Consider the following 12,951-nt stretch of genomic DNA (forward strand, 5'->3'; position numbering starts at 1 on the left):
GAGGCTTTAGCATGGGGGATATGAGATGATGCAATGAGACACCACGTGAATGCCATCATAGATGATGATTTCTTGCAAGTGGTGAAGCATGAGAAGCTGCAGGAAGGAAGTTTCCAAGTGGAAAGCTCGATGAACTTCGGCGGATCACACTGGTGTCGACCGACGTTAGACCACAGACATTGATCGACAGACCTTAAACAAAGCCGATCGACGAGCCTTCCAGAACCTCGATCGACGACACTTATGGAGTCGGTTGCATCGTGCAATGCCGTGAGGATTATGTCTCACGAGGAGCTCGTAGCAAGACACCCACATCCGCCCAGCCCTTTACGCCTAAACATTGATCGACGCCATGAGCCAAATGTCGACCGAAAACGAGAGAAAATCGCCAATCGACAAACTCCAGTCATCATCGATCAACGAACACCTATCACATACCAAGTGCAGATGCCAAAGATTGAAACCGCAAGAATCGACGCACCTAGACCACGACCTAAACCTTCAGCTAACCTACCAGAGGCCACCGGTACACATTCAGAAGATGCAACAAATGCTCTATGGAAGTTGATAAGGTTCCTATGGGGAGGACCTTAAAGAAGAGAAATGAGAAGGTTACTAAGTATTTGAAGAGGGGAGCTAATAAGAAGGAGATGGACAACTTTCTTAAGAGAGTCCTTAGGATTCCACTGGAAAAGCCATTCGAAGAAGCCTACTTTACCCACAGATTGTGGATGTTCTTCAGAGAGACCAAAGAAACTGAAAAAGACATTAGGAGAATGTTCTTTGAAGTCAGAGAAATGATGAAGAATATAATTACACTGAAGAAGAAGAGTGACGTGGAAAATTTGCAATACCATGTCTAGTTAAAGTATTGAGTTCCCACATGCTTTGTGTGACACAAAAGCATCATTCAGTATCCTACGAAGGGTTATGGCAGACCATCTAGATCTGAAAGTGAAGCCTTCCCAAGAATCATTCACTTTTGTGGATTGTTCTCAGAGGAACTCAAGAGGAATTGTGAGAGACCTTGAGGTGCATATTGGTAATGCCCTCGTTCCAGTTGATTTTGATGTCTTAGATATCACGCTGAACTGGAACTCTTCTCTATTGCTTGGGAGATCATTCTTGTCAACAGTAGGAGCAGTGTGCAAGATGCAGACCAACCAGTTGTTTCTAACACTAATAGATCTACACGCCTACTATTACCCAATTCCAGTCATGAAACCGCATACGTCCTCCAAAATAATTGATAATCCATGACTCATATCAACATGCCACTGTGGAGCTGAGTACGAGACAAAGTATTCTGCGTCGATCGAAACTCTCACTGCCACATCGATCGACAGTGCCAATCAGAAATCGATTACCAATCACCTCGAAGAATCGATCGGTAGTAGTCCATACAATTGGGAGAACGACTACTACAACCCTACCTTTGCAGTAGCCACTACAGAGGCATATGATGAGGATCCCATGGAGGAACGAGCCATAGAGTATTATGCTCTTTGCTCATAAGAAGATAGAATTCTCCACCATTCTTATAGAAATGCGCCATCGATCGACAGAGGATACAAACCATCGATCGACACTCATCATCATCAAACCAACCGCGGATGAGCATCAACCGACGCTGCCTACCACACATCGATCGAGAATGGAATCGACCTTGCACGAGAAGGAAACTATTCAATAGGCAGTTGGTCAGATGATCACTATCACGAGAGCTTTACAGTTAAGACAGCAATATCTCGACCACGGGCCGACGAGCTCCATGAAGGTTTCACTACTTAGGAACTTCTCAACATGCAAGAACGTTGATATACCTTGGATTTGACCCGTTTTCATCCATGGTATATAAGTGTTTTACTATATATATATATATATATATATATCTATGTTTTCTACTCTTCTAGGTATGTTTTCAGGTTCAGGTGCATTTCGGAGTAAAGCTATGACTTTGGAGCATTTTGGAGCTTAAAGGACATTTCACCCGAGCTGACCATGTAGAGGTCGACGAGAGGAAGGACAATCGATCGATGCGCATCCAGTGCTGTCGATCGACACCAAGAGATGCCTTGACATATGAAGATTAATATCGATCGATGTACACAAGTACCATCGATCGATGTCGAGACATTGGACACGCGACATTTTGGATCCAGCGGACTTAAAACCCAAGGCCAAGCCAAATTACGAAAAATGCCCTGACGAGTTTTTAACCTAGTAGATTATATACTGCCTAAGTCTTTTGACGGCAGGGAGAGCTTTTTGTTACAATTTTACTTTGAGAGAGAAGAGAGAGTTTTGGAGAGAAGATCACTTGTGCTTGGAACTCCTAGTTTTCATTTCTTTTCATCTATTCTATGAATTTCCATTTCTTCATTGTTATGAATTGCTTTGCTATGTCTGAGTAGTTCATTTATTAGATCCAGGGTTCAGATAGGTTTGTGGGATTAGCCCCAAACTATAGACCTGCCTTGTTGTGATATTCATGATAGATTTGTATTCATTGCTTGTTTTAGCCTTGCTAACTAGAACTTGATCATAGGATTGCATACTCAAGCACCCTTGTTATCCCATCCTGACATCTATCTACCATATTAGGACTTATAGAGAGGGCTAACCGCCAATTTAGTATCTTAATAGGCAATATCATACTCGCGCATAGGCCTGGTTAGAACCCGTCGATCGATGTCCTCAACTGACTATCGGTCGACGTAGGCAAAGGTGTATCGGTCGACGTCCCAATAGGACCATCGATCGACACTCTTTCGTTGTCAACATACTAACCGTTGAGACACGAGATCTAGCTTGTTAACCAGTGAAACATGCGATAGCTGATCACTGCGTTAAGCGGTTGAGTCCTAAAATATCATGCATGCAACAATTAGGCATCTATAGATATTATAATCTCCAACACCTGAATAGTGGCACAAATACAAACCATTATAAATAATCTTTTATTTATTATAAATAATTTACAAACATTTATATTAGAATTATAGACACTTATAATAGCTTTATGAATATTTTACTTCTAAATGTTTGTAAAGATTTATAAACTCTTGAAAAATATTTATTAACTCTTATAAATTGTGCTATGAAGATTATTAAACTCTTATAATATTTTTATAAACCCTTATATACAGATTCATAAACTTTTATAAATATATTTTTAAAACCTTAAAAATGATTTATAAGTTCTTATAAATAGTTTTATAAACCCTTATAAGAGGTTTCTAACATGCAAGATAATATAGATTAGCTAGAGCCCAAGCTGCAGCAAGACTACCTTCCTTTTCCTTGTATCAGAACTTTGCAATTGATCAACCTTCTCGGTGGGAAGATAAGGGACAGTTTCATCCATCCTAGGACCAACAGAGCCTCTCCCACGTTTGTTCCTGTCATTTACAAAGAGACTCAGAAGATGAAGGAAGCTAAAGGTAAAAGAAGCTATAGCAAATAGACATATATACCGTGATTGGAGAAAAAACTCAATTCTCATCATCTCCTAAACCTTCATCATCATCATCCAAGTACAATCTTTTGTCCAATAATGATTGATGAGTGATCTTTCTCTCCTCATTAATGGAGCTACATTTCTTATCCAAACTCCTTTTCGAAAAACTACTACTCCGCTTCATTTGGCTACTGCTGCTGCTGCTTTCATCTCTTGATTTTCTTTTGAGCCTTTCGTTTTCTTGCTCCTGAGCCTTCCACATCTCATTGGTTTCTACCGCTCTGTTTGTTGTATTATGGTCAAGAAACATGCAAGAGATTAGAGTAAATAATTAACATATTGAGCTACATTGAGTACTAGACAGACACATAAGTCACAACATTGAACTGTTAAGAAACGCAGAACCCAAAACAAAACTTTCAGATTCTGCCAACTTTCTTATTGTGAATCGACCATTCACAAACAATTAAAATAATCCTCTTCCAAAAACATACAGCTATTGCTTCAACGAACAAAAGAATATCACACACTATAGCAATGCAAAGGCTTATCCTTTTCAATCTTAACTTTTGTAAAACGAAAATAAGTAAAGGGTGGAAAGAAAAGCATTACATTGTTGAAATTCAAGGACAGTTGCTGTGAGAAACCTCGAGTTAGGTCGATGTCTTACATTAGGCTTCTCAATATAAGCTCGGACACCATCTTTTTCAGCTTGTCTCCTCAACTCTGCTGCTTCTCTCAACAGAACCGAAGCTATTCGATTTTCAGTTTCCAGATCCATCAGCAGAAGCAGACTGTTAAAGTAACCAAACACTCAAAATCTGATATAGAAAGCGTGAAAATTTTCTGCCACGAAACTTGTGGAAAAGCTATGGTCTTTGTATGTGAGAGAGAGCAAGTAAAAAAGTAAATGGAACAAAATCAACAACTGAGAAACAGAGGTTTCGCAATCAAGGAATCAGAGGAGATTAGTTCGCTAAAGGAAACAGATTCTGCAATTTAAGACACAAGAAGAAACAAAAAAAATCTCAATGATTGTTCAATAAGATTTAAGAGAAAAACAAGAGTCAATGATGAAAATGGTGATTACCATTGTACATCGAAGCAAATGTGTGTTGGCAGGGTTGTGGATGTCATATAAGCTTAAACACAACTTCTGGGAACTGAACATATCAATTACATTACAAAATAACTTAGAGTTACAAAGGGTTATAAAGGATCTTAAGTTGTCAAAAACTCAATGTTTTCACAATCAAAACTGTTTATCTTAGATCGACCTGTACATATTAGAAGTCTAAAGCAACCTCGTTTGATTTTTCGACTAGAGTAACCACAAAATCGAAATTTCGCAAAATTAATCGACACAAACAAAAGAAAGAGAAATTAGATGCATACCAGTTGGGAATCTTGTACAGAAGTAGGAGTCGACAGTGTGAATCGCAGAGAACCGGTGGAATGAGAGAGATGGTGGATCTCCGGTGAATCGGAGGCAGAGAGGAAGAAAAAATATCGCGAGAGAGAGATGGTGGATCTCCGGTGAATCAGAGGCAGAGAGGAAGAAAAAAGATCGCGAGAGAGAGAGAGGAAGAAAAGAGGAACGCGAGAGAGAGATAAAGATAGGGCTAGTATGGTCTTTTGATTATTAATGAAAAGTGTATTTATGAAAATGTCTTCCTACTAATGGTATATTTGAAATGTGGTACCAAAGAAAGTGTAGAAGTAAAATTCTCCTTTTTTTTTTTTGCTAATTTTGATAAGAATTATAAAATGTACAAAGAAAACAATACTTCTATTACTTTTTTTTTTCTCTTAAATAAATCAAACGAAAAACAATCAAACTTACATAATGATTAATCGTAATATATATATATTATAGACGCTTCTACGACGTTTCTATTCCTAACTTTTTAGAAATCATGTTTCCACGTATCATGTTTCCCGTACTAGAAATCATGTTTCCAACGTTTCTATGCTACTGTTTTTAATGTACGTATGAGTCGCATAATTTTTTTTTGAGCCCATTTGTCTGACCCTTTCTTTGTTTTCTTCCACAACCAGAAGAATAACCCTGGGGCTGGGATCAAAGGAGTTGCATGGGACGGAGTCTTGATTTATCTTTATTTTCTTGCACAGCCAATCAACTGCTTTCACGTTGTCTCAAAGTGCAAGCTACTAAACTTATTCCACTGAATAATCCAACTCGTGATTTGAAATACCCTGACCGGCTTCTACTGCTTGACGCAAGGCTTGGTGCTACAATCTGGCTGTTCAAACTAGGGAACTCGATTCTGTTCTCTTGCAAACCTCCTTCAACAGCATCATTGCTTCCTTCTTCATGACCTTCTGGTTCTACGGTGTCTGCGTTCACCGAAAGCATAGGCCTGACCGTTCTTAACCAGTCTGCGCAACCGCCCATCACTCCTCTACACTTCTTGATTTTCACTTTAATTAAACCAGGGCAACCGTTTGCAAGATTCTCGATCCCCAAATCTGAAATCGGACAGTTCTTGATACATAATTTCCTTAAACTCGGACACTTCGCTGCAATACAAGAAAGCTCAGGATCACCAAACGTATCACAACCACAAAGTGCTAATCTTTCAAGATTCTGACATTTTACAGCCAACATTGCTAAACTTAGCGTTGTCGGATTCACACCAATGAGAACCAGCTCCTGTAACTTAGAACAAAACTTAGCCACAGCAACAAGCCCTTCGTCTCCAATCAAATTCGCTTTCCATCCATCTATATGAAGCTTCCTTAAACACTTACACTTCTCAGCAATTCCAGCTAATCCACCATTAGTACATTCAGGCGTCTTCACAAGATGCAAACTCTCGAGGCTCGAGCAATTAGAGATGGCAGCTAAAGCTACATCAGTGACTTGCATCCTCTCTAGATGAATCTCCACTATACCATGCTCCTTAACCGCCATCTCTTCAAGAACCATGTCCCAGTCACCAGAGCACCTGAAAAGCTTCAAAGATCTGAGATTCTTTGCCCCGGCGATCACAGGACCAAAGCATTCGCCAATGTAAAGCGCCTTCAAGCAAATCGACTTGAGAGAAGAAGCAGCAAGACCTGGACCGATCGGCTCATGACTTGAGTCGGTGAAGTTACGGAGACGCTTGATGGATAACTCCTCGAGGGAGGAGCAGTGATCGAGCACGGCCTTCACGCCTTCAGCTCCGAAATCGCAAGATCCACAAGAGAGTATGTTCAAACCTTTGCAGTTCTCAGCGAAAGTAGCCATACCTTTGTAAGTGAGCTCACGGCAAGCTCTAAGCTTAAGCCTCTTCAGATTACGACACCGGAGAGATATCATGGCTAAAGCCTCGTCGTTGATACTCACGGATCTACGGTCGCATTTTAGAGAAAGCTTCACGACGGAATCGAATCGAGAGAAGAGGGAAGGGATCGAAGTAATCAGACCTGAGCGAGCGTGGAGAGAGAGACGGTGACGATTACGTCCTTCAACGATCATCCACCGTCGGCAAACGAGAGCACATCTTTTCCGATTACCGGAGTTGAGAAACTGAAACACTAAGGCTAAGCACTCGTCGGGTATATAAGACGTGTAGTCCGGTGAGACCTCGGATTCGTCGGTTTCAATCGGAGATTTGGAAGATAACAATTTGGTTCTCCGTCCATTAAGGATGATCTTGCCGGCGGCTGATGTTGATTGGCCCATCAACGAAAGGTAAAGTCTCCGGTAGATTACGGCTACGGCGGAGAGGAGAACTTGTTGCGATTTGGGATTTTTCGGTTTGTATTCCTGAGATGGAGCGTCGGTTAAAAGGTAAAGTTGTGAATTAATTCGGACGAAGTTGTTGCTTATTATTAGTGGAATTGATTTTTCTCGTTCGGTTAATTCTCGGTTCTAAACTTTTTCGAAAACTTGTCGAAATGGGACAAAAATTTAGGATGTTTTTTTTTTTTTGGTATAAAACCAATTTTGTTTATTTTGTTTCTTTTTAACCTTTTTATTTCTGAAACTTAATGAAATAAATAGTTTTATGAGTCAAAAAAATTATTAAAAATATAAACAATTAATAAAACACTCATATACCCAAACACATATTTTTCTTTTGTTGAAAAAATTGATAAATAAAATTTTAAAATTATGTTCTACTAAAAATAGAATTCGTAAAAATGAGTTAGTAGAAAACGAATTCCAAAATAAATAAGTCTATCTATTTTTTTTAGAACGAACAATCTACTTTTAATTAAAATTCTAAATATGAGAAATGTGAATTCTACTAATTGTCAAGATATTTAATTTTCTCTCGAGTGCAGTTTCTACTTTTATGAAGTATTTTAAAATTTCGGAAATGTGAAATCTAAATATAATACATACGTCTACATGAAGTAGAAATTGCATTCACGATTTTTTCGTGGTTGTACTCATTGTAGAAGGTGATTTCTACGGATAAGAAACCCTGTTTTTTGAAAATTAGGGAAGTTTTTGTTAAAAAAATATTCTAAAAATATTCTTACTTCTTAAAACATGTTTTGATCGATTTGCTTTGCCAAAATATATTTTAAAAAAAACAATTTTACCTTTTTTCTTCATCAATCTATGATTTCTCCATAGTTTATCTTATGATTTTCACAAACTTTTGTTTTATATGCATATCTATACAACATATGGTGTTTGGAAATTTGGTGCAACAACTGGATGAGTTTTTTTCGGCTGATAACAAAGGAGATATGCTACTGTATTGGAATCAAGTTCTACCTTAGAGGATTTTAAAGGAATGGTTGTGGAGGATTTTGATATGGAAGAACATTAGGGTTACGGGATATTTGGTTCCTTGTCTTTTGTTCTCTTTTTTAATTGTTTCACATTTCTTTTGCCTTTCTACAACATTTTATTTTTATCCTTTTTCATTAAAATTTTTAAAAATGGTTTTAATTTGTTTAATGAAAGGTTAGTTTTAAGCATCGAAAAGCTATTACGTTGTTCTCAGAATCAACAGCGAAGCTAAAAACAATAACAGTTAATATCTTAAACATCGAAAAGCTATTAATTGAATATTTTTAGATTTATTTTATTTTGTAGAAAATTATCGACTGGCTAAGGGAGAGGTAGAATAATTCGGATAGCATCAAAAGTGGTGTGGGTAAAACTACATGCAGATGAATTGTTTTTATACAAAAAAAAAAGTTAATATTTGTGAAGTCTTTCTCCTTGTCAGTTTTGGAACTTCAAAAAACGTAAATAGTTTTAAAGTACACAAAATCAATTATGTAGAGAACACCTGCTATTGCACCATTCAAACACTATGATGTATAATGTCAAAATGAATAAATTTCTCGCGGTTGATACTCAACATGTTTTCGCTCTCGCGGCTTCTCTATTTTATCTACAAATATGTCTAAAAAGGAAAATTATAAAATAATCAGAGATCATTAGGTTAACTGAAAAAAACTCTAGTAATTGTATGAGAAATTCCTAATTTGGCTGACTACTAGAAAAACTTAATATTAAAGGTTGTTTTGAACCTAAAAATTTACAATCTTAAATCCTAAAACCTCTTGGTATAAAAAAAAAGAAACATAAAATATTAATAGAGTATATGTGAAGATCTAGATGTGAGAGAGAAGATTATCTCTTCCTTTCCTTCTTCACACTTACAAATCTTTCAGAAGGAGGAAATGAAATTTGTTTTGTTTTTTTTGATCTGTAAAATAGTTTCTTCGCAAGGCGACTTTAGTTTTTCCGATTTAGTGGATTAAACTTTCGCGATGGCGACTTTTGGAGTGCTTCTTCAATCAATCTTCGAGTAGAGTTTCATTCTAATCTTCTTTGGATTGATGATAGAAGACAATAAACTCCTATCAGTTTTGATCGGTAGTAGGGAATCATGTTGCTTTCCTACAGCTTTGTATTATATCCCGGAGACAATTGAAAGGACATCGTTTGGTTCTCCGTTCACCTAACCAATTCATAGGAGAATCAGTCTTTCTTCGTTGGTGTAGCCAGATTGGCTTTGAAGAAAGCATCTCTGATCGGGAGTTGAACGGGTTTGAAGGATCTCTGTTGTCATTTATGGAGTGGATCAAGAAGAATCGGCGTCTATGGCGGACCGATAAATGGTCTTTTTCCAATGTGAAAAAGTTTCCTCCGCTTAAATTCCGGTGAATCAAATCGTTTCCAGTCAAGTAGTCTCAATGAAGATGGAAGGCAATCTCAAGTGAAGATCAACAAGCCCAAATGATGCAGATCGTATTAAGCCAAATTCATTGGTGAAGCAGGTCCCCTTTTCGCTCGGCGGCGCGTTTCAGGCCCGTGAATTGTGTTCAACTGCATACAGAAGCTTTGACACGTGTATTGCTTCCTTCTTTTGTCTGACGCATGGGCTGCAGAGTCACCCGTAAGATGAAAGCAAATTATATATATATTTTTTTATGCAGCAAACAGTTATTCTATTACTCAAACTTGAGGTAGTATGGGTAGCCAGACCGGAGTGGAAGAACCAATAAAACATAAAGATCTTTGAAAAGAACGTGCATTCCTAGCTAACGAATCTGCAATCTCATTTTGCGTCCTTGGAAAGTAGCTGATCTTGAAGTCCGAAAAACACAACCGAAGAGTTTGAATGATTTTCGGCTCAGTTGAGAAGTTGGGCCAAGCTTGTGGATGTTCTATCATCGCACCTTGCAATCTGTCCCAAACCTCTGACAGGTCGAGTGTTGTATTATACTCTCTATTGCCCATTGTAGCGCTTCCAGTTTCGAGTGTAACGCTGTCTCTCGCCTCCTTAAATTCCTTGACCCCATGAGTTGAATCTTCCCCATGCTATCCTTCCAAACCCATCCAATTTCACTAAACTGAGCTGTGGAAGTCCATGAACCATCCACCATACAAATATTACCCAAGCTTAAGGCCTGTGTTTCTTCAGCAATTTGTACCTGCGTAGGAACCATTACAGTGTCTCTTGCATTGTACCAAGCTTGGCACTCACTATCTGCATACCTGACTAGTTCCAATGGGTCTCTGTCTATGCCTCTAAACAACTTATCGTTCCTAGCTTTTCAGATGAACCAAATTATCCAAGGATAGGGACCCTATCATATGCTGGCTCCATGATACTACTCTTTCCCCCAAAAAGGTAGTCCAAATTAGCATAAATACTTGATACATGGAAGATTTGAGAGCTCACGGTGTTGATGATAATTCCCATGCTTGTAAGGCCGGTGGACACTCAAAGATCGCATGAGTAACAGTCTCTTCTGGCTCTCCACATCTTGGGCAATAATTATCACAACACATATTACGGCGTAACATATTCCTTGTTACTGTTACCTGTCATGAGATTGGTTACCATATAAGATGACAAATCTTTTGTGACACATTCACCTTCCAAGCGAAGGCTTGAATTTTGGTTATGATGGGTTGTAGAACTTCTATATCCTCCTCAGCTCTCATTAAATTTAAAGCAACCCAGTATCCTGACTTAACAGTATATTGACCATTTTTGGTGTAACCCCACCAAAATGTATCATGTCGGTGAGTTGGGCTTATGGTCAAACTCGGAATAATCAAAATATCCTCTTAAGCTACATATTGTTCCAGTAGTCGAGTATTCCACTCCTTTGATTTAGAATTGATAAGACTACTAACGGTCATCTTTGGGTTTACTGTTGTGGCCCGGGCGCGAGCCAGCCTTGCAGGCGTCGAAGGGATCCAAAGATCCTCCCACACATTAATTGCATATCCTGAATGCACTTTGCTTATGAAGTCCAGAAGTAATAGCTTCCTCGCGGCTATAATACTCGTCCATACATACGATGGGGTATCTACTGTACCAATTCGGAACGGCAAACTCAGACGGTAATATTTTCCCTGAAGAACTCTCGCCACTAATGAATCTAGAAATTGAAAAAGACGCCAAAGTTGTTTAGCTAAAAGAGCTAGATTAAATTCATGAATCATGCGGAAGCCAATTCCTCTCTCCTCCCGAGGTGCAGACATTTTTTCTCATTTTTCCCAGTGGATTCCTCTTTTTGGTGGATTCGAGCTCCACCAGAATTGTACAATGGCACTTGCTAGGTTCTCACGTATTTCCAATGGGAGCAGGAAGCTGGACATGACATAGGTCGGAAGAGCTAACAAGATATATTTAACTAAAACTTCCTTTCCTCCCTTAGACAGCTATCTACCAGTCCAACCATTCACTCTGTGTAGTAACTTCTCTTTTAAGAAAGCGAAAATTTTACACTTTGATCCACTGATATCCTCTGGGATTTCTAAATAGGAGCTCATTCCGCCTTGTTTTGGATACCAAGTGTATTTTTGATCTGCTGTCTTTCATTCACTGAAATTCTTTTACCAAAGAGTAAAGAGGATTTATCAAAATTATGTTATATTTGGGATTTCTTGGGCTTAATTGTGTATTCGGGTTTGTAGTGGGGATGGCTGTTTGATTGTAAGCTTGTAATTGCCTAGTTGGCTTTTTTTTCCCATCTATTAATATTATATAAAAAGGCAAAAGACCAAACAAAAACAACATAAAACCCAAAAATGGCATACAAAGGGACAATCAAACACATGGGCCTTCAGCCCAACCGTCCACCCAACGTGGACCATACACTCCGGTCCAACCGTTCACCCAACATGGGCCATACTTACTACCCAGTCCAGAGACTAAAGCCCAAACACACTGGGGCTAACCACACCGTAACCTATTGGGCCCTAAGCCCATCACCCTAATCCAGAAGGCGCCTCTTCATTCCCGCTTGTTGCATGAAACGGGACACGTGTTGAAATCCTCGCTGCAAGGGACACGCGTTACCAGGCCGCCATGTTTTGACCGAATCACCATCAGAAGGGCAAGTGTCCTACGATCGAAGCCCCACCCCTTCACCGGCATGCAACCTCCGTCGCCGCAATAGTCGGACATCCACCAGAAGACTACAACAGCTTCCGCCGGATTCAGATCAAAGCGCGATCCAACTCCACCTTGGAGCCCAAAACCGATGAAAACTATAGATCTCAAAAAACCTCGATCTACGCTTAGAAATTGGACAGAGGAAGACCAAAAGCGTAGATCGAGAACTTGATTCCGGATCAAACCGGAGAAGAAGCCAGCGAAACCGGTGCTGTCAGAGCCACCGTTTCCCGAAAAACAAAAGCTGGCGATAGCAGTGTAAGAAGGATCACCGCTTTCCAGAATCAAACTTACTGATCGGAGATGAGATTGTTAGAAGCTCCGGCAGAGGTTTTCTCTCAATCTTTCTTCTGTGTCGGATTTAGAGAGAAGACATAGCAAAAGGAGAGAGACTTACATTAATTGCCTAGTTGGCTTCTAAATGAAATGCAAAGTTGACAAAAAAAAACAAAAGACGTGATAGATGTTTTTGTAAGTATTATGGTTCTGTTCGTTTGCTCACCCAGGTGATCCATCTGGGTGAAGATTCAAATTGATGTTCGTTTTGTGCATTATTATGCTACATCCAGATGGATCACCTAGCTGAATTTTTAAAAA

At 39.1% G+C, this 12,951-nt stretch overlaps 1 protein-coding gene across 2 annotated transcripts; it reads right to left on the minus strand.

Moving 5' to 3' along the window:
* Nucleotides 1–5,228: 5,228 nt before the first annotated feature.
* Nucleotides 5,229–7,272, minus strand: LOC125597264 (F-box protein At1g47056-like). 2 transcript variants are annotated; one of them, XM_048772027.1, is made up of 2 exons: nucleotides 6,074–7,272; nucleotides 5,229–6,001 (listed from the first exon to the last, which is right to left on the minus strand). In XM_048772027.1, exons 1-2 carry the CDS (start codon nucleotides 7,149–7,151, stop codon nucleotides 5,598–5,600), a joined length of 1,482 nt encoding a protein of 493 aa, XP_048627984.1. In that variant the 5' UTR covers nucleotides 7,152–7,272; the 3' UTR covers nucleotides 5,229–5,597. The 2 variants fall into 2 exon arrangements, with proteins under 2 accessions (XP_048627984.1, XP_048627983.1); XM_048772026.1 differs by having other exon boundaries at nucleotides 5,229–7,270.
* Between the last annotated feature and the right edge of the window lie 5,679 nt (nucleotides 7,273–12,951).

Source organism: Brassica napus, unplaced genomic scaffold (genome assembly GCF_020379485.1).
Source record: "Brassica napus cultivar Da-Ae unplaced genomic scaffold, Da-Ae ScsIHWf_1413;HRSCAF=1996, whole genome shotgun sequence".
In the NCBI taxonomy this organism is placed as follows: domain Eukaryota; kingdom Viridiplantae; phylum Streptophyta; class Magnoliopsida; order Brassicales; family Brassicaceae; genus Brassica; species Brassica napus.

Bases quoted from the DNA above. Each gene is read 5' to 3' on its own strand.
- LOC125597264 (XM_048772026.1), bottom strand. From the start codon at position 7,151: ATGGGCCAATCAACATCAGCCGCCGGCAAGATCATCCTTAATGGACGG.